Below are 25,772 nucleotides of genomic sequence, written 5' to 3'. Positions count from 1 at the left end.
TGTATTCATTAAACCGTCTGCTGCACATGCCTACATTGACGGACATTATAAAGTTATATCTCTCCGCGCTTTCTCTCTCTCTCTCTCTCTCTCTCTCCCTTCTCCGAATATCTCACGACACGCGCGCGCGCGCGCACGCACACGCAAGCACTTTCGCTCCCTCTCTCTCTCTTTCTCCTTTTCTCTATTGTGCGATCGAACGTGAAACAGGTTTAAATTTCAATACGGGAGAGAGAGGCACGCTAAATGCATCAACTGCCTCCAGTTGTTACAAACTACTGTTACAATCGTGTATACGCGCCTCTAAATGGCGCGTTAGGACTGTACCGTTGAATTCGATGACAGTATCAGCGTTAAAGTCGCGGGTTTTAAGGAAACCCCCGCTCGGCAGCGGCTCTCCGCGTTGGAGATCCTGCAATCTGCAGAGACTGGCCATAAGAGTTCGGCAAATTCTTACGATCGTAGAAGAGCGAGATAGCCTATGTTTCTCTCTCACTCGCAGGAACTTGACGAGCCCTTACGACCAGTCTCTGATTACGGGGTGTCCACTCCGCGTTTTCGCCCCGCGACCTCCAGCCGCGTCCGCGGGAGCCTCGCGGGGAAACGGAACTTCGCCCTCTTCCGCGCAACGCAATCGCGTTGAAGGAATCCTTTGAAATTATTCGTCCAATTAACTCTTTCCGACCGTCTAATATTGTCTAATGTTCACGCACGAGACCATTGACGGATCGATCGTCACTTATAAAAATAACGCGGGTATTAATACTCGCTGCTAATGTTGCTCAAATGCGGAAAATGTGTCAGGTGTGCGAAAGTCTTAATCTTTTTCTAATTTTACGCGTTGTTTGTATGCAAGTGCTATGAGTCGATCTTCAAAATATATTTTCCCTCGTTATCCGCAACCCTCCGCCACCTTTTGCGGCAACATTCATATAATATAGAGAGTTCGATACGGGGGATAAACCGCGGACCAAAATCATGTACACCAATGTCTAGAGGAAAGTTCCCTATTATGAGATAGGATTCTAATATGGGATAGCGGGGTTTCTGTTAAATTAATAGACATCATCGGTTGATTCCACCATGAATTTATTGCCCCTGGAGTGAAATCTGTTTAGCAGAATATTGATTGTTAGATCGTGTAATCGTTGCGAGAAAACATTTGTCATTGAATTTGGACGTTGAAAACCTGCTATCTCATATTAGAATCCTATCTCATAGAGGAGCGGGGTCTCCGTTAAATTAATTGGCATCATCTGTTGGTTCCACCATGAATTTATTGCCCTTGGAGTAAAATCTGTTTAGCAGAATATTGATTGTTAGATCGTGTAATCGTTGCGAGAAAAGATTTGTCATTGAATTGTGGACGTTGAAAACCCGCTATCTCGTATTAGAATCCTATCTCATAAAGGAGCGGTGTTTCTGCTAAATTAATAGGCACCATCTGTTGGTTCTACCATGAATTTATAGCCCTTGGGGCGAAATCTGTTTAGTGGAAAATTCATTGTTAGATCGTGTGATCGTTGCGGAAGAAAGATTTAACTTGGGTGTTGAAAACCTGCTATCTCATATTAGAAACCTATCTCATAATAAAGGACTTTCCTCTGCTAATGCCCAGTGGGCATTACTTTATCTTATTTTATCTTTATGATGCCCCAGCAAGGCCCGATGCCCAAACTAATGCTCAAAAAATGTCCAGTAATGCCGCAAATCTGTACAACTCAGCGGTTTACCCCTCGTTTCGATACCAATCTTACAATTACACGAGGAGGCAGGAAATTATTTGAATTTAAAATAATTATACGAGAACGCTCTGAAAAGACTAAAGCCCGTATATTCTGAGTCTTCTTCTATCGATAAAAGTCCCTACAAAAGATCTTCCCAGCCAATAAGAATCCTTCGAAACCAATATTTTAGTAGCACTGTTATCCACGAAAGAGGATTCAGAATGTGAACCTTTGCATACCGATGATAAATCGCGATCTTCTTGCTGCCGAAGATCGTCGCTTTTTCGAAAATTCTCTTAGGGCAGAGCGGCCGTTTTGTACTTTCAAGACAACGTTTTTCTGAGTCTTTATTTCATTTAACGCACAATAAATGTCTTGTGCCTCGAGTATCAAATATGTATACGAAGACAACGCATGCAAAGTATAAACGTATACACGCAAGAAAGTATAACAATTTTACTGTTATATTAATAACTGGGTGGCTATTTTATAAGCATTGTCTCGAAATTACAAGCCAGCCATTCCAAGGCCCTTAAACAGCTCAGGGCAGCTCTGAAATTATATAATAACGTGGGCAAGTCGTCTGTTTTTTTTACGTGCTTTATTTTGTGGACGGAGCACAAAGCATCGTCTCTCGCCAATGCGACATTTGGTCTTAACGTAACACACATTTTCGCTCTTAACACATCGATAGAGTCTTATCCTGCAGTCCGATCGCTTCGACAAACATCAGTACCAGAGCGGTAGCAACGAAGGGGGTAACTTATCAACTACTTTTGATTCGTTTGCGTCAAGGTATGTACACTACGCTGCTCTCTGTGACTCGCAGGCCTAACGTAAAAATGCCATGTGCCTTAATCGATTTGATAAACATACGTTTGGATCCCTTGCTCGAAGTACGCACAAGTGTACTTCGGCGACTAAAGTGAAAATGTAAATGGAATGCGGGAGGGGGAGGGGGAAGAAAAACGGAACGATTTTAAACGCGACGGAGCGACATTGCGCGAAATACAACGTTTAATCGAGTTGTAACAGACGGGGAGATGAAACGTATAAATCTCGCGCGCTCTCCCGCTGCCTTTTGTAACGCATCGCTCAACAATATCGTCCCCGCTCTTCAAGTCTTGTCAATTTTCCAAGCGATATTTGTATGCAACGAAACGGCTGTTTAGAAAGTCGAGCAAGGGGGAATTAAATATGCATGTAATTAGGGTAAATATAATATTTTATACTCTTCTAAAATCTTTAAAGAGAAGCGCGTTTGAACGCCTGAAACGAGCACGCTGTGTTCATTGGACACGAATATCCCCGCGGGATACGACTCAGATTCAATTACATTACATCCATTATTATTAGATATGTGTGTACAACGCGCGCGCGCATGTGTGTGTGTGTGTGGTGTGTATGTGTGTGTGTCATATCGTAACGTATAAATGTTACAAGCGAATATTTAGGAATGTACTTAACTTATTGTCCGATCTTTAATATGGAGAGTACAAATCGAGATTTCTAGTACGCGTGGTGTGGTAATACGTGTTATAATACTTCGATTGCACGTTTCAACGGTGTACATTTATGTAACAAAATATCTCGATTCATTTCAACAACTGCATTGAACACGAAAATCGATAACTTTTGCATTCTCGCTACGCTACGTATACGCGCGCTTCAAGCTCCATAAAAATACACGGTACGCGATGTAACTCTTTAACAAGGATGCGGAGGCATGTATACATATATATATACATATATATGTGTATATATGTCGCGCTAAACGTTCCTAATGCTACTGCCAAGAAACTGAGTTTAAATTTCTATTTAATTTTTCGTCTAAATGCGATCTTCGTGATAAGTGCTAAAGTAATTAAAATATTCCTTAGCTCTTAACTGTGTCTCGCCGCGAGAATAATAATAGAATTACCACGGAATCGGAGAAGTAACATATAAATAAAATAAATAGGATGTATTTCAGTCATCGGCCAAATCGTCGGCCCAACACAAAAGCTTTCGAGATACTTTTGTTAAAAAGATCTAGAGCTATTAAACTGTAGATTAAGTTTATTGTATGAAACGGAATGTAAGATGTCGATATAATAGTTTTTATAAGCGATGGCGGGATGAGACGTGAAAGCGTGTAATGGATTCAGGATCAAATATATTAAAATTCGTGGCTCAATTCAAATAAACTCAAATGGATGTAGCACGCTTTGTATTCGAGCCGCGCTACTTTCTACTTTGCTTATAATCGCCTGTTCAACGACAGGCACTGAAAAATTCATGAGAGTGATAAACTCGCGAAAAGGATAGTCTCTTAAAATTTCATTAAGAGCAAGCATCAGTTAAGAGTTAAAGATAACCGTATTGTTGTACTTATTCTAAAAATAATACTAGTACAATACTTCCTATTCTGGGTCTAATTGGAGAAACAAAGATCGGCAGTACAGACGTAGTCTTTGATACGTTAGACTTTCTTTTTTAACGAGACCTCAAGCCTAACAACTGATTCTGTGAACTTCGAATTTAACAATTTGTAGATGGTGTCGACGTCCTACTCACGAATGCGTATGTATACACGGAGAGAGATTGTCCCTTAAAATTTACCCTGAAAATCATGTAATCGTCGGACAACGTGGCGTTTTGAAGAATTTGATAAGAATTTCAAAAAACTGTCATAACATTCTTCGAAATGCCGCGTTGTCCACGAAATTACAGGATTTTCAGGATAAATTTTAAGAGAAAATCATGAGCGAAAATTCTCCCCGTGCGCAACTCATATTTGACAAACACATATCAATATAGTGCTTTAATACTATCCTTTTAGTTGCTAATTATAATTCCTAATTGAACTTGACCGACACTGACGCAGGGGCCCTGGCCGTCAAAGTTCATCAAAGAATACACGTTTACTACCGATTCGTCAATCCTCCTCTCAGATGCGGTCTGTATACCTCTTAACGTTTCAACTAAAGAATACCCTTATTGTTAATAGATAATAATTTGCTCGCTAACAATGGTTGAAATTTGCAGACACCTATTATTGTATATCCATATCCGGAGAAAGATCCGGAATTTCACTGACGATATATTATATAATACAGAACATGATATATTTAATTAACAATGCATCACATCTCGTAATGAGCGAGTGTGTATAAATAACTCATGTTTCAAACTTCATGCGAACGCCATATTTTATCTAATTTATCTGTAATCACTTCACTCAACCGTAACACAATTTTGCATTGTTGTATAAATAGAATTTCCAAAAAACAAAAAATTTTTCAACAAACTACAAAATTACATTTTTCGGAATTTTTGGTAAGATATAAAAAATTGTGTTACCTCTCTCGCTCATAACGTTTAAATATCCTGTCATTTCTTCACTCAATCAACAGATCGTAATGCCACGAAATTTTCAAATTACATTCGCTTTAAACAAAATATATGTGAGATAGACGGCGTGTTTCAAACACACCTGATTGCCATTGTCATTCAGTCGATTTGACAGAATTATGTAAATACTTGAAAAACACATGCGCAAATATATGTATTTTGTTTAAAGCCAAAAGTTCTAGGCTAAAAAAATGTTGGACTCCTTAATTTACACTATGCATCATTAAAATAATAAATTTTATAAATTGGAAATATGTCTGCACGCCAAAAATATCCATATATACCTTTTTCTGTTTTCTTTTTCAATTTTTTAAGTTTCAACTGACATGGGAATTGCATTTAATGAAAATGTAGAATGGTAAAATATAATTGTGTATGGGAATGTAGACTTACGAAGAAGCACGCGTATTGGCTTAAAGAATATTATCCCAATCCGTGATCTTCGAAGAATCCCTGGGGGGTCTCCTCCTGCAACATACGCACAAGAGAACAAGTTTATCAACACCGTATTCGAAATACCGTACAATATAATATGAACAGGGATCAATTACTTTGACGCTGCACTTTATAAAAAAACACATTACGAAAAATAGAATGAAGATATATATATAAGCGTACACGTACCTACTTCACAATAAAATTTCCTTCTTGATGCAGCTTCAAATGGTGAACTGAACCCTTTTCATATAACCGAGCAACTTTTACTTGTTTGGCTACACAAAGCGCATGTTCATGTATTGCCTCGATTGATATCTTAAGCGCCAATAAGAATTGCTTGTTTTTACATGCAACGTGTCGAATTGTGGAGATCCCATCCTCCAGATGGGATCAGAGTGAATGCGATTCGGCTCAATATGCTCACACCGCGCGACAGCTTATAAATAGAGAATATCCAGCTAACATGTTATTTCGTTGCCTCCGCGAGTCTCTTATATTATTTACTAACAAAGCTAATTTTCAACAAAGGCCTGAGAATTTTTACCTGGGACTAACGTAAGCGATCGATATAGCGTAGACTAATAAGGTGCGCGTTGATTTTCAATTACAATATAAAGATTTCGTATGATATATTTATTACTAGTACACGTAATGTATGACATTAAAAATTGACGCTTATATTGATGCTTATATAATATATGCGTATGCACATGTATGATACATAAAGAGTATAAAGAGATATACAAATTTCCAATTATTTACATAATTAAAGTAGGTTTCTTTTCTTCCGTTTAAAATACATAGATGCGTAAAAAGTATACGTTCTATGCAATAGTCACATTAATACTGACGCTTTTCAGTAGTACATATACAATGCTTTCATAAAAATAACTTACAAATACAGATGATTTTTATTGCCATAGTTGAAGATTAAGATACGTAGGTAACTATATATATATCACTTATTCGTTAATACGTATGTTAAAAGTTATAATTGAGATTTGAGAACCGTAGTTCAGCCTTTGGTTAGTAACATAACAATTTGTTCTATATGTGCACGAGAGTATCTTTCTCGACATATAAAAATATATTAACATACACAGAGAGTGCTTTAGGCATCGTATACTTTCTGTCAACTTATTGCCTTTGGTTACTAAGAACCAACATTAAGAGTATATTTTTACATCTATTCCGTTTATACCAAATTCGAAGCAACAAAGTTTTTGACCAATTTTTCGTAGATATTTTTCAAGTTTTTGTATATGAGAAAATTTAATATATTTAATGTATAAAATTTTTTTTATTGCCACGATATACTCTATTCAAAATTTAAACAAATTTCTTTTTAAATATTTTTATCCCTTTCTCGTCTGTACCAAGTTTTCGTCGCGGACGAAAGAAAATACACGACGCCTCAAACGTCTCGTATATGACTAGTAAAGTTGACTTGAAAATTCATGTATTTATGTAGTAGAGTCGTAATGGCATCATGCAGCGGGTAAGCCTTTTCTTGTTTTTCGGTCGATCGTGTGGGTCGATACTCTGTCCATGAAGCTCATGCAAACAATAGGGTACCTATAAAAGCCCTACCTCCCGCAGAGCACCTTCCACAGCTTCGTCCTTCCACAACAAACAAAGAAAAACTAACTAGTCTTCGCTAAACTTCTACTTTGTCCCTATCTACCATGGGTTTATACACATGATAATTATATCGTGTGATATATTATCAACATTTGTAATATTACAATATCAGTTTCTCTACGTACAAAAGTCCCATAATATTCTAAGCTTAAACATTAAAATTATTTTACAATATTTCTTCAAACTTCAAGAGTTTTATCGTAAATAAAGTATTCCGTTAATAATAATCCATTGTCATGTTTGTCTTATTTTGTTTAGAGAAAATTACACATACGAAATGATTTTTCTCGACAGAATACAATAAGTCGCTAATTACTTTTATAATTATTATTATTATTATAATTCGGTCAATTACAATAACGTTGAATTTTGCAAGTTCTACTTGTAACATTTTTCTCAGGAATCCAATATTTTGAAAAAATACTTCAACTTAATTTGATTAAATGTGCCACACTTCAAATGCTGTCTTGCGTAAAATAGCTGTTAATGTTGAAACTGCGTAAAATTCTTGAAATTCGTTATTTCCGTGAAAAGTAAGACTAAGTGATATATTACTTAGAAAACAAAATATACGAGACAAATGTTACAAAATGAATACAATTGTTGGAAAATATTTATTAGATTTTGAAGGCATACATATACACATATCAACATTCTATGTATAAACAGCAACATATACGTAATGATACACTTCTCATTTATCCTAGTTTTAGTGCTGCTTCACTATCGTAATCTATGAAATAATTGATTAATCTAGATCTGAGTACTAAGTTTATAAGACATTAATATGGCAATAACACGCGACAACGCGTTTCTTTACCTTTATTAAAAACGATACAAGTGCACAAATCGGTGCCATGCTTTCGTACGAAATCTGATAAACATACTCATATGGCAGTTAATAGCAGTTTGCGGATTAACTCGCCTTGATTTCAACTGCTCGGTTTCTGATAACGAATCGTTATGCCCAGCAACGTCTTTCTCTTTACCGCATTTTTTACACTCTCTACCTCCGCGTTTCTGCTGAGCGCAACCACTGTCATGAATACCCGAGCGAGTTGCTTGAGCAAATCCGCAATCTAATTATTAGTAACATTGTTTAAATTCGGTTTTAGAATATTTCATCATTCTGTCAACGTCGCATGCACATGGTTTATTCTTTAAACCAATACATATATAAATTGAACAACTCAAACGCAATTTTGATGTTGAAAATAACTTATGCAACACAATGGAATATTCATTATTTTATGCGTTTTCTATGCAGAAATTTCTATTATTTCGTCTATATAAAGTATTTTACAAAGAATAACATTATATCGACATACGATTTGTATAATAGAAAATCGCGTTCGGATCTTAGCCAATTTTTTTTGAAATTTTTTAAATGTATTAATGTAACTTTAGTAAATAGTATTATTCATATTTTATTTAAAAATGTAACATTTTTTAATACAAGGCAAAAAAATACCTTCCCAATGTATCACACTTTTGAAATATTAATATTTAAACTCGTATATAATGTATATATGTGGAATATAAACGGTAAAAAAATTCTTTTTAATTTATTTCATAAATTGAACCATATAAATTATATATTTTTATATTAGAAAAGTTGATGTGTATATATATATATAGTATTTTATTTATATTTATTCTTTGTAAAATAATTTTTTAATAAAAGCTAATAATAGACTAGAATGAATAATGACACTCTACATTACTTTTGTCAAATCACTTAAATGGCGTGAAAACAATATATGTTATTAATATGCAATTTAATTAAATGAATGATTCAGATGGCAGAATGAATGAAATAACAGCGAGAAGAATTTCTCACTCACTGCTGCAGTCTAGAAACTTGGCATATTCGCATCTTAAATAGAATTTAAATTATCTTTGCTTCACTTTTCATTTTAAACGTTTGCTTGTATCAATTTAGACACATTTGGTTTGATCTAGCTACTTTCTTTTGCAGTAGTATACATAAAAAATATCTCTTATTCGAGACTTTAAACTCATGAGTACCTGAGCACAAAAATATACACAGAATATTTTCATAGCACGTAGGTCGAAAAAATTTAGTGTCATCTTCCTGTTAAATAAATAAAATCAAGCTTTCTGCATCGTATATACATATTATGTAAAATACCTCGTGTTCGATAAAAATCTACTATCATTTAGCGGGTATTAAAAAGTTGTAAGAAATACTTTCCTTTGTACTATTCCTCGCTTTAAATTGCAGCGATCAAAATTACAATTATCAAAAACTTAGTGGTGTATATATTTATAAGAAATAATACAAACTTCAAAAAATATCTTTTTCTGTCATATAAATTACGCAACAATATCAAATAGTATCCCTATATAGATGCTGTTGCACAGATACTTAGTTGTTGTCAATAATTAAAATGTTAACTATAAATAAAGCTATACAAGCTCATTTATAAAGATTAAACGAGAAGCGTATATACTATAAGCATTTACGCACGCAGGACTGCCTATAACAACATTCCATGTCTAGCATTTATAAGCTCGTTATCTTACAATTTTCCGTCATCGATATATGACATTGCAATGCAGACGATATGTTGCTCATGCTTAAAAAAAATAGGACTGTTGGAACATAGATGTAGAAAGGCTGGTTGTTATAATAGAGGTACTTGGCAAGAAGGAAGAGAGATCACCTGACGAAAAGCGAGTAATTAATCACGAAAATGTCTCCCGTCCCTTCGTAAAAATATAAAAAATAATATTACGGAATATTCCAAGTTATCTGGTCCTCATCGTCCTCTGTACATTATATAATATAAGACAGCTCGCGTGAAGTAACTTATAAACGTAAAGCTGAATTATGAAAATACATATCGTACAAGCGATAAGACTTCTTGTATGTACGGAATAACGTAAACGTGAATGCAAAAGCTAGATATCGTTCGATCACATCGTGCAACATCAAATATTACAACAACACAGAATTGTCAACGGAAAAGGGAAGCTCATTTGCCTATATAGATATATGTACATTATTACGATTATGCAAGAAGACGGGCAATAACTAAAGCTAAAGGAAACTCGAATTGCTTCATGTGAAGAGGCAATCGTTAATATCTTCAAATGCCTTCATGCATGTGTCTGGTAAGTATTCCTATATGTATCTGTATAAATCTATTGTTACTAGGTGTTAAGTAAATCTTTAAAAAGCAGGCAACAGTTAAGGTCAAAAAGGCTCGCTTCAACATTGTACGTTTCACATGCTTACTTGTATAAAAGGGGAAGCAAACCAAGGTTACGAAGAATTAAATCAGGAAGAGGAGGAGAGCAATTCGACCGATGTTACAATCTCACCTAGTTTAAATAGATTTTATACATGCTTGTGGCTCCCGCAGCGTCACGCTCGTTTAATCATAAACGACGCATGACTGGCAAGGAAGGAGCAATGGCATATAGATCGTTTTAACGTATTGACAAAAAACGTCGACTAAATATTATGCAAGTGATAAACATTTTCATTTGTACTCTCTATCTACGGACGTAATTTCTAGGTGGTTCCTCAAGTATTATAAACAGCTAGATAAAACGATCTAAACAAGATTTACTTCTTTTACGGCCAAAAAGGCTGGCCGTAAAAGGAAACAACATGTGTACAACCTTTGTGTGCTATTAATAAATTAAGACAGGTCACAATTCAAGGGGTACATCCCCGTAACTAACCTCCTGTAACAGGTCCTGGGCAGCGATGGCTTTCAATACATTTTTTTTGCTAGTTTCTTGAATCTCCCCACCGACAAGCAACTCGTCTAAGATAAAGTATGCCTTTTCGAAATTGAAAATTATATCCAACTCGCATACCTAATAATACATTATCATTAGCAATAAATTATAAATTGTCGTGTATAGTCGGACAAAGCATAAATAAGTTATTCTAATAATGTAACACTCACACTGCCAAAATACTTATCCAATAATTCAACGTATCGATGTATAATCTCCAGTGTCAGCAGTTCATTGTCGTTCTGCTCGATCGCGCAGCAAAAGTATAAGCTGGCGTATCTGTAAGGATTAAGTCGAAGCTTCAGTTTTACGATCGTAAAGAGAGGCTTTCCAGGATCACCTTGCAAAGGTGCGACGTCACAAACCGAGGCAACTTTGACGAAGCTCCGATTCATGCGGTGCCTGACAAATGAGACCTTCAGGCCCGGCTGCGCCAGCGTCGCGGGATTTTAACTTTAGTTTAGAACTAATTCACTCTTCGTCTCTTTCCGTTTCCCTTGAACCTCGTGTCCTCCAAGAACTGTGTTCAAGTTCTAGTTCCAAGAAATGTGTAGCCAGATAACTTGCAGCCTTTCCGTAAAAACTGCAAGTTGATTGGCTACACGTTTCTCAGAACTAGAACTTGGACGCTGTTCTCGGATCGTGGACACGAGGCTTTAGAAGAAGGCAAAAAGTGAATTAAGCTAAGGCTGAAGTTAAGCAACGTTGGTGCAACCAGATCTAAGGCTTAGGATTTAGAAAAGTAACCAATCGCAGTCGACTATTCTCCTCACATTTGACGGCGATTAGTGAATTTCTTGAAGCTTACGTCTTATCGTTGACACGTAACTAGCAATTAATCTGGCAGAAACAAAATGTCTGTGGCTGATGGCAGAGAACAATCCATAAGCGCTTAAGATTGTCTCAAGTCGTAGACGCGAGGCAGAGAAAAACTCGAGTCGTAGAGACTTTCACTGAAGCTTTTCTCAGCCTGTTTTACGTCTACGACTAAGACTATAGTCTTGAGCGTTTGCGGATCGTTCTCTGCCATCAGTCTAGCTGTACGAGTCATCGTTCCCGTGACGCATGTACCTTTTGTAAACAACCTTAACGTCCTTCCATTCTAGGAAACTCGACATTTTCGGCTTTCGTGCGAGTATCGTGGTGATCAGTTCGCGCGTGATCTTTTTCTTCAGCTTATCCGGATGCGCGACGTACCACTTCTGTAAGCGCAGCTTCCCTTGGCGGCTGAACAGCAACATAAATTGCATCTGTAAAAGAAAAGAAAAGAAGAGGCGACGTTAACGGTCAACGATTGCCGTTTCGCATCGCGTTTCGCGTCGATTTGGAACATAGCGTAAAGCTTCACCATATTGCTGCCGAGCTGTCTCCTCTCTCTTGTCTCGCACAACTATTTTATCTCCCGCAATTAGCACTACGCGTAATCAGATAACGACCGACGACACCAGCACGAAGCAGCCCGCACGGAGCCCGCACGCACGCGTGAACCAACCGAACCGAATTTGGAGGCTCCTGAACTCTCGACTACCATGACTCGCGAGAGTACGCGGCGCTGAGGAGCACGGCGTACGAAACGTAGGTAGGTGACATAAGCGTATGCATAACGAATTTGATTGGTCTACAAGCAAATGGAATCTACCAATCGCGATCGAGGACGCTCGACAGCGGCGGTCGCCATTTCGAGCTCTCGGCTGTGGATTGGTCATTTTTTCTTTGACCGTTAAGCGGGAAGTACACACTTTTGCATAAAGCCTATCACACAATGCCAGGCAACAGGCAACAGGAACAGGGAATAGAATTTCTGACGCGTTGGATTCGTCGAAAATTTTCTTCCAACCAATCCAACGCGTTAGAAATTCTATTCCCTGTTCCTATTGCCTGTTGCCTGGCATTGTGTGATGGGCTTAAATGCATAAGCATATGCATAACGAATTTGATTGGTCTACAAGCAAATGCACAAGGAAATAGACCCCAAGCTTTAAAGCATTTTCCTACCGGATTGCTTGCGATTTAGTAAATTACTAGAAATCTTGAGTGCTGAGTGGTGCGATGATAATAATTTATTAGATTGCAAGCAATCCAGCAGGAAAACCAGTACCGTCTGCAACGGGCTTAAGACTGGGTCTACATTGGATGTCGTAAGTCGTGTCGGAAGAAATTGACCAATCACAGTTCATTATTCTCCTTACGGTTGAAGAATAATGAACTGTGATTGGTCAATTTTTTCCGACACGACTTACTACATCCTATGTAGACCCAGCCTAAGAAATTGGCCAATCACGACTTTAATTAGTCAATTTCTTAAGCCTCCGCTACAATGATTCTCGGTTCTGTCTACAATGGTCGTAGTCGTAAGAATAATCGACTGCGATTGGTCAATTCTTATCGAGCGACTACGACTACGACCATTGTAGACAGAACCGAGAATCATTGTAGCGGAGGCTTTACGGCTCTTCCACGTACGCATTGGTGCGAAATATCGCATCGTGTGTTGTTGGAAACTGCACTTAACGTTCGGAAACTGTGCAGTTGCATGATAACGCGTTTGCGCATGCGTCTTGATTTGAATTTAGTGTTGGGGTTGGCAGAGCGTCCGTTTTTAGCCGCACACTGGCTGCACCGGTTCCGTAGTTCATCTCCTTCCTTCCGCATTGGCGAGAGAAGGATAAACTTTGAACTGGTGCAGCAAGTTCAGCTAAAAAAAAAAAATAAACCAAGAGATTGCGCGGTTTCTCAGGTTTTCTGTCATTGAGGTTTCCAAGTGTACGTACTCTTGTATCGTCCAGATGCTTCGCAGCTGACCGTCTCGTGAGCTTCGTCGGCGAACTTGGCAGGATGGAGAGTACGACGAGGGAAACGTGCGCGAAATTTTTAAAGGCTCTCAAAAGTAAGCCGCAAACGTCCGTGCCTCCATATCCACTTAGCTGCGTTGCACCTCGTCGCTTCCTACACATGCTTTCAATATACGCTTTGATATAAGTTTTAATAACACAAGTATATATAGTTTACGTAATGTACTTTAAGCGTGTACATCTGTTTATATACCGCACAAAGCTGAAAGCGTAATTGATGACTATTACATCTGGATTAACGATTAGTAATCGGAGTCGTTGCTCCTTTTCTCCTTTTAGCAAAAGGCTCGTGGTATATCGAGTTTGACACGTCTATTACAGTTTTACAAGAGGAAGCCGCTGCGAGAGGATTAGAAGACAAACTTCTCAGTCAGCTCGTAGATGTTGTTATACACATAAACTTAGGCAAGTACCTTGTAACAGTATGTATTGACGTCGTAATATTTCATAGATCTGAAAGCAGCCGTACAATCCTTTACATACACATTTTTGTAAATTAATCAAGCTCCACGTTTACATGTTAGGTGCCTCCAAACGGGTGGCGCTGATCAAATGTCTGATTCCAAGGTACAAGTTGTCTGAGGAAATAGCGAAGTCTATAATCACTTGGTGTCTATCCTCGCTGAATAATCTACCGCTCACCGTTTGCGCAATTGTTGTACAATGGATCATAGGTAATTTCTCTTACTCTTGAAGGCTGTACACTTATCATAAAATTGTTTTGCATGTGTCATTTAATAGCGAATTCGGATGCTTGCACTAGTGCGAACCGAGTACACACTAAGGCTTGTTTACAGTAGATTCTTATATTTAAGGATCGTCTTAAATATCCTGAAACATTTCGTAGCCAGTAAAATGATCTGTGTAGCATCCATATGGATAATTTTTTGGCTAAACACTCTTTTAACGTGTGTTTAAGACGAAGTCAAATATAAGAATTGACTGTAAACAAGTCTTAGCGTGGACTCGGTGCCCACTAGTGCAAGCAATCGAATTTGCTACGAGTTACAAATATATGTATACGCATTTATGTATACACGCAACAATGTATTGAAAATATCGTTAATGTTTAGGTGTGTGGGATTATGAGTTAGTAGACAGGAAAGTGATCAACATATATTACGACGTCTTCTTCTATACTATGCTCAAGAAACAGAAACTGGTAGTGTATACCTTCTTTTTTCCATGAACATTTAAACCTTTTGAGACTAAAAGTACAATGCAGATCCCAACAGAATTTGAAAAAGGGTCAAGAAGAGAAATGTTAAAATGTAACTTGATTTCCTTGGCATCACGTTATTAAGAAATGTTAAAATTATTTTGAAAATATTAGAGAAATTCGATTTGGTACTGTAATATATATCTCTACTATTTGTAGAGGTGTTAATGGTTGAAATATGCATTGGCTAAATTAAGTTTAGAATCAATATTCTCTATTATGTAAACTTCAGGAACGTTATCTAGCACGTCTTATCTACATGCTGACAAGACCAGAAGATGTTTCCCGCAGAGACGTCCTGAGATTGTTAGCACGACAGAAAAATTACTCTAAACCTCCAACACATATTACTGCATTACTTTCGTAAGTATATCTGCATATTTACTTTATTAATAAAGAATTAATGAATTAGTAATATTGAACGCGGTTGTAGCTTATTTAAATCGTATAAACCAGAATTGGTACCTGAGAAAATACAGTCGGTGAATATAGAGAGTGTATGGAAACCTATATCCGAGTTCATACGAATAGCATTAGAAGATGCCAGAGATCGTACGGAAATTCAACAATTGCACCAAAGCACTCAGGCTCATTTCGATTGGAATGTAATGCTGGTATGCAAATGTATCCTAACATGTATAGTGGAATGAGTTTATAGTTTATGTACATATTATAACTATTGTCATACGTATACAGAGTACGAAAGCTAAAAGGAGGAAGAAAGCGCTTCTACCGTCTGTAGGTTATTTTCACATTGGTTCAAGTATTTTTAAAGATAAAGATGCAAAGTCCATTTTTGATATAAGCAAGTGAGTATATAATGTATCTGGAATGACATATGTCATTTATATCAGTATTAATGTACAATATCAATGCATATTAACGTTGTATGTATCATAATTTATAAACCAGTATAGAAGAATTGGGAAAGTATCAGCAGAATGTGGAATTGCCTTGTAATGCCGTTTCACTTTTGGCGAATATGGTTGGTTACCATCTTCTTACATATGTAGACTTTCCGTACCAAAGTAGATTTTCGTATAATCTTTATAATACGCTTACAAGAGGTATGTGTCTATATTTGTTTTACCGTTACTACAAAAAAATTTAAGAAAAGACTACAAAGCCAGTGTGTTAATACTTTAGCATTTATGCTGGAAAATGGAAAGTTTTCTGAGGAAGAAATGGATAAATTTTTAACTATGACAGTAGAATTTTCTCGATACATGCAAGAAGGGATACCTATAGTCAAACTGTTTTTTGATGAATATTTATATTACAATACAGGAGAGCATCTGGTAGAGTTACTCGATTTGTTGCAATGGATGACTTCTGTAACAGTAACTGGTAACTATGCAAATATTCTGGCTGATCTTTAAAATGTTGAAATGTTGAAATTAAAATATTATATTTTCAGAGTTGCAAGAAAACATTTTGATACATGTGCAGAATATATTTTATGAATCAAATTTGAATATGAAATGTAAAATAATTCAATCTCTGCAGAAACTAATTACAAACTTGGTAAGGATTCGATATTATTTTCTCAATCTGTGTAACATGTCCATATGCATATTTTTTAATATCAGACGAACAAGCATATGGGAATACTGTGTATGAACACTAATTTTGACAGAAGTATGCAAACCTAGTTTTGCAGAATACGTTAACAGTTCGTTTTCTTTACACATTATTGTTACATTAACATGATAATTTTATTGTAGTTTGTAAGATACGGGCTTGAACAACAGGGCCAATATGCTTCATCCTTTTTGCGACAAGGTCAACTAGAAGATTTACCAGAAATTGTGTCTACTGTTGTAACGACAGTAGAAAATCTTATTGTGTGTGGATTGAACATACATAATTACAATATTACATTGTTGTCAGAAATTTTGACATTTTATGAAGAGGTACATACAAAGATAATGTAGATAATTATAAATGTTTAAGTGGTTAATTTTTAGTTTTATTTATTTGCTTTGTTTCAAAGGTCTGTACATTAGAAAGCCATAATCTATCTCGCCATGTACTATCTTGGACATTACCGCCACCAGCAGTCATCTATGGAGCATTTAGTACGAAGAGTTGTGCTATTTTGTCGAGACTTTGTAGATTACTACTGAGGTATTAATTTTACTGAACATTTCATTGACTTCCAAGTAAGTTTCATTTTACATTGATACTTGGATTACAGATATCGCGAAAGGAGTTCACATTTACATCAGATTATGCCACGAGACATATATAAAATAAAAGTTCACACTATATCTATGTATGCAAATGATATTCATAAAGCACTATGGAATGATGAGGTACGTACAAAGAAGAAGTAATAAATGCAAAATTCATACTCTTATGTTAGGCACAACTAAGCAGCATTTAAAGTTTTTTTTTATATACAGCCTTTTAGTAACAGAAAGGATGGCAAACTTCTGAAAAATCTTTCAAAAAAAGTGATCAATGATTTAGGAGATTGTGATCTAGACACTTTATTGAATATTAGCAATCACTATGCTATATTACTCTTCAGATGCACAATAAATGAAACAGGCTTAAATATAAATACAAAAGAAGTAAGTATATATATTAAAATACTTATTACAATTTTTTAATGACATTTAAACATGTAATTTATTGTAAATTAATATATTAACAATTTTTGAAAAATTATGATATATTCCAATTTATGTAAAAAATTATTTAAAAAAATTAGATTTATTCAAGAATTTGCACACATTACTATTTAGTTTTAAAAATAAATATTTGGATTAAATTTTTTTACGTTCTTAATGTCACAATATCTTTTATAGGAGGCAAAAACCATGGCTTTTCACTATTACCCTGCAGTAAACGAGTTTCTTGCTGCATTTGATGAATGAGATATACTTTAACTTTAAAAAGAAATGTGTCATACTTTTTAGCAAGTTGACTAATAATATAAATGTAAAAATAATTAAAGATTAAGTTGGGTTAGGTTTAAGATATTTCTCAATATTGTATATACATATTTATATGCATTTTTATTTTTACAATTAAAAAAATTTTAAATTGTTTTAAACTACTTGCAAGTAAAGTTAATCTTCAATGTAATTATTTTTGTATTTGTAAGTAAAATAAAAAAAGTTCAAAAAGAATTGAATGATAATAATGATACTTGGAAAGAAAGTAAGCGATGAAAAAGAAGACATTACGATAAAGGACAACTAAACTGCTCTCTACCTATGAAGATACACACTGCTACTTATGGAAATTTATATATAAGAGTCAGTTTATTGCAAAGTATTGACTGAATCTGCTGTCAAAGTGTTAACATATTTTCAACACTTTTGAAATATTTATATTTATTAACATATATTATAAGAGGAATGATGTATATTATTACTTGAATCTGAATCAATCATGAATATACTTGTAAAGGAAAGCTCATAATATTTTGATAGAAATTATTTTAAATATCTTTCTGTATCAAGAGATATTTCATACTAAAATTGAATAGAAACTATATGAAATATCTCCTGATAATTCTCGTAAATAATGTTCGACTAATAAATAATCATATTAAAAAAGCATTTACAAATACTTTATTATTAGTATTATAGTATTTAATAGTGATAACACAATTTTAATTACTATTTATCAAATAACGAGATTTTATCGGAAATGTTGAAAAATAATTTTTTGGTTTTACTTAATAACGCATCAATTATTTAACAAAACTTCAACAAGCAAAGCACGTACGTTTTCAATTATGTATAACTATCTAATTGTAGTCTTTTATTTCCACCATATGATATATTGAGAGATTAAAGTCTGGATTATTGATGACAATAGAGATCATCTTATTCTCTATTGCCGTCTCGTTCAGCATTAACGACCAACTAGTGTATCATATTAAGATATCTATCTAACAATAAGACCTATTATAATATATTAAAAAATACTATATGATTGAATGTAAAAATTATGTAAAAAGTATCGAAATAAGGATTCTATTGTGTAACGTACAAAATATCGAAGCGAGAGAGAAAAGGGGAGTAGATATAAAAGTATAAAGAAAATAAAATATATAATTAAAGAAACGGAGTTCTCTTTATAAATATTACAAAAAAGTTTCTGATTTTTTAAAATTGAGATTCAAGCAATTTCACTTTTCTTTAATTCACAAATATTATATATAAGTAAGGCCACATACGCCGATATGCTACATTTTATTAGAGATTAAAAAGGAAATGTTTAAAACTGATCACGGAAATTAAATATATGATAGAATTTATTTTTGTCATTACATTTTGACAATTGTCTTATTATTCAACTTTTTTATTCACTTAAACTTTAACTCCTATGATTAATAACATAAAGAATAGCATTTATTTTTCCAATATTGTAAACAAAATGTGCTACTTTTCGGTCACATACTCATTAGTGGATCTAGTCTTACATTTTCTGATTGAATACACTAAGGGCAGTGACTTTAGCTTAAATCGTAAAAAATTTGTTCAGTGTAAAAACAATATATACATTATGAAAATTATGAAACTCTGCTTTAACTAATTTTAACAAATGTATAAAGTCATATGGCACGAACAGATTAATCGTTTAATAAAATATCGGCCATACCTTATCATACTCTCTTGTACTTAATGTGTGATAAGCTACTCATATGATATTCACATATTAATTCTTCCTATTAATTTTTCTATTAACAAATTACGCAAGTCTTAAATTTGTCTATATATTTCACGTATCAATCAATTGCTTATCTTTAGCTAATTGCAAACGAAAGATTAAACTTTGTGTATGTGAATAATCGCGAAGTATAGAAAGACACATTTTATATTATACCCTCAGTGTAATATTATGCACAATATCCGATATACACTTTTATAATAAAAACCGAGTTCTAAAAATACAATTAATTAGATTTGCGAAGTCGCGTGTAAAAATATTTCTTTTCATGAAAATATTTTATGAATGGGCAAAATAAATATCGTCATAGGCTACTCAGGTGATACTTTAGATTTGCAGAAAATTAATATTTATGAGAATGTATGTGTATGACATGATTCAAATGCGCTTAATGTCATAAGGATACTATCAATGACAAATAAATATTTGTAATGTGTATGTAGATGACTAATAAAAAAAAAACAGTAACTAACGCTATAACGCATCCTATCGCATTATCCGTGTCTTTGTGTAACAGAAGTTATTTGAGCGAGAACGAGCTGTTGGCAGTACAGAAATCTATTAATTGGTATGCATTTTATAAAAATAGGAATCCAAATCATAAAATAAAATAATTTTTTGATCAATGGGATATACGTTTTATAAAATGATGTGATATTAAAAAACTAAAATATTTTTGGGCATAATCCAATCGATTAAAGTAAACACTGCAGAAATAATTAATCATTACATAAAGTTATGCATTTTATGTTGATCACTTCGTCTTAAATTTTGAATTTATCTATCTTTGGCACAATATGTTAATTAAGCAAAACTAGTTATAATTAAATATATGAAAATAAACGGAAACATAAATGTACAGGCCATAATTCACAATGTGCATAAACATATGCATGTACACACATATGTATACAATGTGCACTTCTTTTTAAACCTGTACTAATCACTTGTCCAAAGAAGCATATATACGAGTTCTTTTGCCTAATGATAAATAAACTTCAAAAAAATTAATGAACCCTATGATTAAAAACGTGTTCTACGCATATTCAAACATATATACGTACATACGTATGTATATATGTTCATGTAGATGTCAGAGATGCATCCATATGCGGAGTTATATATATGCAAGTATATAAATACAAATATAAATATATATTCATATTTACAATTGCAATACACGTAGTGTATTACGTACTACATATATATCTATATTTATATTTATAATACGATATTGCTAACAAAAGTAACTATATAGGATATTATTTTTCGGATGATTATCAGTTCGTTTGATGTTTACTTGATAATTATGCCCCTGTGTATATCCGTACACATAAGTGCATACATCTCTATTTTTATTCCTAACACTCACACATTTGTCCATGCACTATGTGGAAACGAATTTACGCTTCACTTCACTGTTAGCAATAACACTTTTGTACATAGAGAAGTATGTATCTATATTGAAAGAACGAGACAACAGTTTTCACATATAACAGTAGAGCGATAAAATAAAACAGATCAGTCCCAACTGGCATCACTTCCTACTTCGTCAAGTACACCTTCTGCATCAGAGATCATACTTTCATACTTTGAATCTGGTTCTTCTTCTAGGAACTCATCCGATTTTTTTTTGTTCAAGCCTAACTTGCGTTTCTTCGTTGCCAACGCAAGCTCGTCCTCTGCCGATCGCTCCTTGCGGAACTCGTAGACTAGTGGATAAATATGTAATATTGCTTTTTCGACTGCCTCAACGTTAGGTGCTGTAATATAACACACAAATAATATAGTCATACTCTATAATAGTCAATTCGTTCATCAAATAAAAATATAGAAATATGAATTGACTTAAATGCATAAATTGAATATTTAAGTTTAGATGTTTTAATAATAAAAATAATACAAAAGTAAACAAGTCTCTCTAGTAACAAAACATGTAATTAATACCAACCTGTTACAGTAACACTTCCTGTAGAAAATATCTTCAGAGTTGCTTTTGGGTCTGTTAACTTATATGTAACGCCAGGATGTAATTCCGGTTCATAACTATATATCACATAAAATAACTTATATAATTATCATACATACATGTATTTGTATATAGTTATTAACTAATGCATTGATAAAAACTCAAACATTGTTTAAATGCTTTACATTTAGGAAGATGCTTTGAATATCGGTAAGTTAACTGAATAATTCTTTAAATAAATTAAGACAACATATTAAAACATACTCATAGCATGTTATAATTATTAATTGCCCTTTCTTTTATACTTACTCAGCATTTTCTTTGTGATGTATCGAAAATGATGTTATCTTGATGGCAAATGGCATACTACAAGTGCCTAATACATTGACCACTCTATAATTACTGAATCTCACTTTGAATCCAAGTTTATGAAGGCAACGGGCAAATCTGCGTGCTGCAATTTTTGCCTGAGCTTCACTGGTTGCACCAGTGCAAGTTACTTTACCAGATGACCAGATGGATGCTGTAGTATATGGTTTCCTCAATTTCATTGTCACCATCTGAAAATATATGACAAACAGAAATTTACATATGTATTCAATTGTATTTAAGTTGCATATATTTTTTGAATACAGCTTTTTATTCTGGATACATTGTGTCTATAAATAAAATATTTTAAATAAATTAAGAATATATAATAATCATTCTGTTTGCCTTAAATAATAAACAAGTAATATAGCTCGAATAGAACTGGCAATAATTGGAAGAAATTTATTGCGAAAAATATTATCTCAGCCAGGGTTTGAACCTGGACTTTCCCCACGCTAAACTAAGATAATTAATTTTTCGCAATAAATTTCTTCTAATTAACTTAAAATTAACTAAAAATCAAGATACATTATATCATCATGCAATTGGAAAATTTTACTTACAAAATGTAAAATAACGTAGACAATAAATTTTGAATACGCTAGGAATTTCTAATTACAGTCCATAAATAAATATACTTTAAACTTTAAAAAAATTTCTAGTTTCCACGAATTTTCCTATAATATTTTCTATGATAGAAGATAAATAAAGAATGCTTTATATGCTTTGTATATAATAATCAGCATATATCGAGAGTATCTGATTACAACTGCTGTAATCTAATACAACGTGCAACGTGTTGAGCCTAGATAAAAAAGTTTCGAGAAACAATTTAGACTTCTAAGAAGTACAAGTCACCATATCACAATCGTAATAATAAGACGTGACATCATCTTTTTAATTGAAAAGCAATTTTTTAGCAATTTAAATCATATTTTTTCAAAATTCAATTCAATTCATTTTTCTTCTTAGATACTGGCTTGTAATTATATAACAAGAATAATAATTTTTTGAAGTACTGGATATTTTTATTGCTAGAGCAATTATTGCTTGATCAAGCAAAAGATACAGATTCGATTCTCAAAATTACTATTTCACATATAGGACACCAGAATTTTTGAGTGAAACACTGTTTCACTATGATAGAAACAAATTACTTAAAGTATAATTTTAATCCTACAGTAATTGTGATATAAATTGTGGCGAGAGTGGCGCAGAGAAATGTGCGCTGCTTAGTAAACAAATGAACGAGAAAATCTGAGTTCGAATCCACCCACGGATACCGCTGGTTTTTTCGGATGCTACCACTCTCTCGTGGAGAAAAGTGGCAATTACCACGAGTATCCTGCCACACATATTCCTATCCTCCGAAAAGAGGGGGTGGCGAAAGGCTAGCTAACAATCCCTCACCGTAGCAGAGATGGGGTTATTATTGTATTTGTGATACGTTATAACACTGTCTCAGTCCTATAAAACAGAAACTTCCAAACAAGTTTTAAAACAGATCTAGTCGTCCACAGTGGATTAGGCAAGAGGCCTACAACGTATTTGACAAAAATTACAAACGCAATGGAACTAATGGGGGAAGCCAAGGTTCTGTACAGCGCTGGCGCTTTTATCTTGGAAGTTTCGGTTCAGACTCATTCTTTGATAGAAGATGAATAAAACATGCTTTGTATGTAACAATCAGCATAGATCAACTTTGTTGAGAGCGCAAAGTTACAAAAATCACCAGTACATACCCCATTTTCTCTCCTGTATTCAACATTGGATCCACTGAGAGCTATTTGACGCAGGTTCAGGTGACTCCTTACACTAAAGCTGCAAACTACGTTGTTAATGACGATGTCAAGCTCTGGTGACTCCTCAAGGACCTCTTCGTAAAGCTGGTCATGAACAAAGCTCTCTTCACAGGCCTGTTCACGGCTCTCTTCACGAGGCTGCTCGGTGTGACCCACGTAAGATTGGAGTTGGCCATCGAACAACATATTGTCCTTCCCTTCTGCACAGGAGTTTGCATTGTCCAAGGTGTTGACATCCTTTACGTGGTTCAGTGATTTATTGGTCAACGGTTTCATGCCATTCTCTTGAATAGCAGTTGCCATAATATTGTGTTCCTGCAACGTAACATAATGAAGACCTTCAAACTCTTGAGGTACATACCTTCGTTTAAATCCTCTTAAATGTTAATACTTAAAATATTTATATGTTTAAAAAAAGAAGGAAAACTTATCGCTATTATAATAATTTATACACTTGAATAAGAATGACATAAAATGTAACAAAATTCTGTTACTTATAACGTCGTATGATACATAATTTTTATTTTTATTAAAAGACTGATTGAAATATATCTGACGCGGAGAGAATTCTCCTTAACATGCTTTCATATTTCGTAACTTGAGACTCAATCTTGAAGATTAGCATGCAAACTTTAAATTTTCTGTCATTATTATTAAAGTGTACATTTTCCGCCTGTGAAACATTAAATAATAAAGGCAGCCACAAAGAAATTAGGCAACCGATTTATACCTCCAAGATTTAATTTGCGAAATAACATCTGGTTTTATACCACGCAGTTCCTAAAACATTCGATCGCTCCATTGATTCAAGTGGCATAAAAACCGCAGCGTTTCATCTATAGACATTCTGCGGGGATTCTACACAACTACGCAGAGAATATGCATTGCGAGAGAATACTTGCAGGGGAAAAAGTGGCTAGCTGTCTCCCAGCAACTTTTTATAGTAAACGTTGGCACATTTGTCAAATAGATTTCTAGGTTTTAAATGCGAGAGAGAACATTTAAATTCCGCTCGGAGAAGAAAATAGCACAGCAACAAGATCTTTCATTTAACGATATAGCTGGCAACGACGACAATATACCAACGATAACGAATTGATCTATGAAAGAAAAAAAAACTTCTGCCAAAGCGAAAACCGTAGCAAATTACGTCCTGGGCTAAAACCGACAGTTCGACGTCAATCGTCAGAGAAATAACGTTAATTTACGATCCCCTCGCGCGGATAAACTCTACTGGCGAGTAACGGAACGCGGCGTGAAGACGGTCCGGTTCGAATTGGCGGTATTGTCGCACGCCGCTCGGCGTAGCAGCGATTTACCTTCGGGCTGGTCAACGAGGCGGGCGCGCGCGATCGCGCGTCCAAGTGACCCTCGTTGACGCAAAGAGCGCGCGAGGGAGAAGACCCCGAGCGGATGCCGAGGGACGTTACGGTGCTTCGCGCTGTGTCGGCACGTGGGGGGGGGGAGGGGAGGGGGCGGAGGGGGACGGCAGTTCGCACGCGTCTCGAGACGAGGACACGAGGTTACGAGGGGGAAGCAGCGAGAATCGACGGCCGGGGGACGTGGAGGCATCACCGGAGGCCCGGTGCCTCGCGGCACCCTCTCCGGGAACCTACCGCGGGTGAGACAGCAGCGGAGACACTCGCCAGAGACGCGCGGCGAGGAGACGGCGGAGTCCTGGGAGGAAGATTAACTTACAGGTTACGCTACGCCGGGCGGCCGTAAATACGTCGCGTGCAGATCAAGGGTAACGTCTTTGTTGACAAGTACCAGCGGAACGCGGAGTCAGTTCAATAACAACCATTGCCATTGTTCTCAACCATATTCGCTAGACTGGCGACTACTGGCGACTACTGGCGACGCAAGCGGCCAACTGACGACCGCGGGAGTCGCGATACA

The 25,772-nt window shown here is 35.2% G+C and overlaps 3 protein-coding genes across 6 annotated transcripts; 1 reads left to right on the top strand and 2 right to left on the bottom strand.

Moving 5' to 3' along the window:
* Window positions 1–5,014: 5,014 nt before the first annotated feature.
* On the bottom strand, window positions 5,015–12,538 carry LOC105559550 (AP-1 complex subunit sigma-2). 2 transcript variants are annotated; one of them, XM_012007920.1, is made up of 5 exons: window positions 12,322–12,538; window positions 12,045–12,223; window positions 11,144–11,252; window positions 10,914–11,051; window positions 5,015–5,588 (listed from the first exon to the last, which is right to left on the bottom strand). In XM_012007920.1, the coding sequence occupies exons 1-5, from the start codon at window positions 12,322–12,324 to the stop codon at window positions 5,544–5,546; spliced, it is 474 nt and encodes a 157-aa protein (XP_011863310.1). In that variant the 5' UTR covers window positions 12,325–12,538; the 3' UTR covers window positions 5,015–5,543. The 2 variants fall into 2 exon arrangements, with proteins under 2 accessions (XP_011863310.1, XP_011863309.1); XM_012007919.1 differs by lacking the exon at window positions 5,015–5,588 and adding an exon at window positions 6,851–7,178.
* Window positions 12,539–13,403: 865 nt separating this feature from the next.
* On the top strand, window positions 13,404–18,659 carry LOC105559549 (centromere protein I-like). The gene is made up of 15 exons (XM_012007918.1): window positions 13,404–13,860; window positions 14,105–14,230; window positions 14,350–14,499; window positions 14,899–14,987; window positions 15,277–15,407; window positions 15,478–15,658; window positions 15,741–15,853; window positions 15,957–16,111; window positions 16,191–16,391; window positions 16,462–16,568; window positions 16,769–16,957; window positions 17,038–17,171; window positions 17,242–17,359; window positions 17,450–17,620; window positions 17,858–18,659. The coding sequence occupies exons 1-15, from the start codon at window positions 13,809–13,811 to the stop codon at window positions 17,924–17,926; spliced, it is 1,986 nt and encodes a 661-aa protein (XP_011863308.1). The 5' UTR covers window positions 13,404–13,808; the 3' UTR covers window positions 17,927–18,659.
* Window positions 18,660–19,299: 640 nt separating this feature from the next.
* Window positions 19,300–25,742, bottom strand: LOC105559548 (TATA box-binding protein-like protein 1). Of its 3 annotated transcripts, none has more exons than XM_012007915.1 (5): window positions 25,572–25,742; window positions 23,814–24,188; window positions 22,012–22,262; window positions 21,685–21,779; window positions 19,300–21,496 (listed from the first exon to the last, which is right to left on the bottom strand). In XM_012007915.1, exons 2-5 carry the CDS (start codon window positions 24,174–24,176, stop codon window positions 21,255–21,257), a joined length of 951 nt encoding a protein of 316 aa, XP_011863305.1. In that variant the 5' UTR covers window positions 24,177–24,188; window positions 25,572–25,742; the 3' UTR covers window positions 19,300–21,254. The 3 variants fall into 3 exon arrangements, with proteins under 3 accessions (XP_011863305.1, XP_011863307.1, XP_011863306.1); XM_012007917.1 differs by lacking the exon at window positions 25,572–25,742 and adding an exon at window positions 25,490–25,544; XM_012007916.1 differs by lacking the exon at window positions 25,572–25,742 and adding an exon at window positions 24,604–24,698.
* Between the last annotated feature and the right edge of the window lie 30 nt (window positions 25,743–25,772).

The sequence above is a fragment of the Vollenhovia emeryi genome, unplaced genomic scaffold (assembly GCF_000949405.1).
Source record: "Vollenhovia emeryi isolate VEMERY1.0 unplaced genomic scaffold, V.emery_V1.0 DF939265.1, whole genome shotgun sequence".
Taxonomy (NCBI): domain Eukaryota; kingdom Metazoa; phylum Arthropoda; class Insecta; order Hymenoptera; family Formicidae; genus Vollenhovia; species Vollenhovia emeryi.
Note: the sequence above shows the minus strand (reverse complement) of the source record. Positions and strands in the feature narration are given on the sequence as shown.

What these genes read in the sequence shown, in the direction of transcription:
- LOC105559548 (XM_012007915.1), bottom strand. Translation starts at nt 24,176, where the DNA reads ATGGCAACTGCTATTCAAGAGAATGGCATGAAACCGTTGACCAATAAA. An exon ending in AATACAGGAGAGAAAATGGG is followed by an intron (nt 22,263 to 23,813) that starts GTATGTACTGGT and finishes ATATATTTTCAG; the next exon opens with ATGGTGACAATGAAATTGAG. An exon ending in AGGAAGTGTTACTGTAACAG is followed by an intron (nt 21,497 to 21,684) that starts GTTGGTATTAAT and finishes GTTATATTACAG; the next exon opens with CACCTAACGTTGAGGCAGTC.
- LOC105559549 (XM_012007918.1), top strand. Translation starts at nt 13,809, where the DNA reads ATGGAGAGTACGACGAGGGAAACGTGCGCGAAATTTTTAAAGGCTCTC. An exon ending in TCGATTGGAATGTAATGCTG is followed by an intron (nt 15,659 to 15,740) that starts GTATGCAAATGT and finishes ATACGTATACAG; the next exon opens with AGTACGAAAGCTAAAAGGAG. An exon ending in AGAAACTAATTACAAACTTG is followed by an intron (nt 16,569 to 16,768) that starts GTAAGGATTCGA and finishes ATTTTATTGTAG; the next exon opens with TTTGTAAGATACGGGCTTGA.
- LOC105559550 (XM_012007920.1), bottom strand. An exon ending in GTTAAGGTTGTTTACAAAAG is followed by an intron (nt 11,253 to 12,044) that starts GTACATGCGTCA and finishes TAATCCTTACAG; the next exon opens with ATACGCCAGCTTATACTTTT. An exon ending in TGGATAAGTATTTTGGCAGT is followed by an intron (nt 11,052 to 11,143) that starts GTGAGTGTTACA and finishes ATGTATTATTAG; the next exon opens with GTATGCGAGTTGGATATAAT.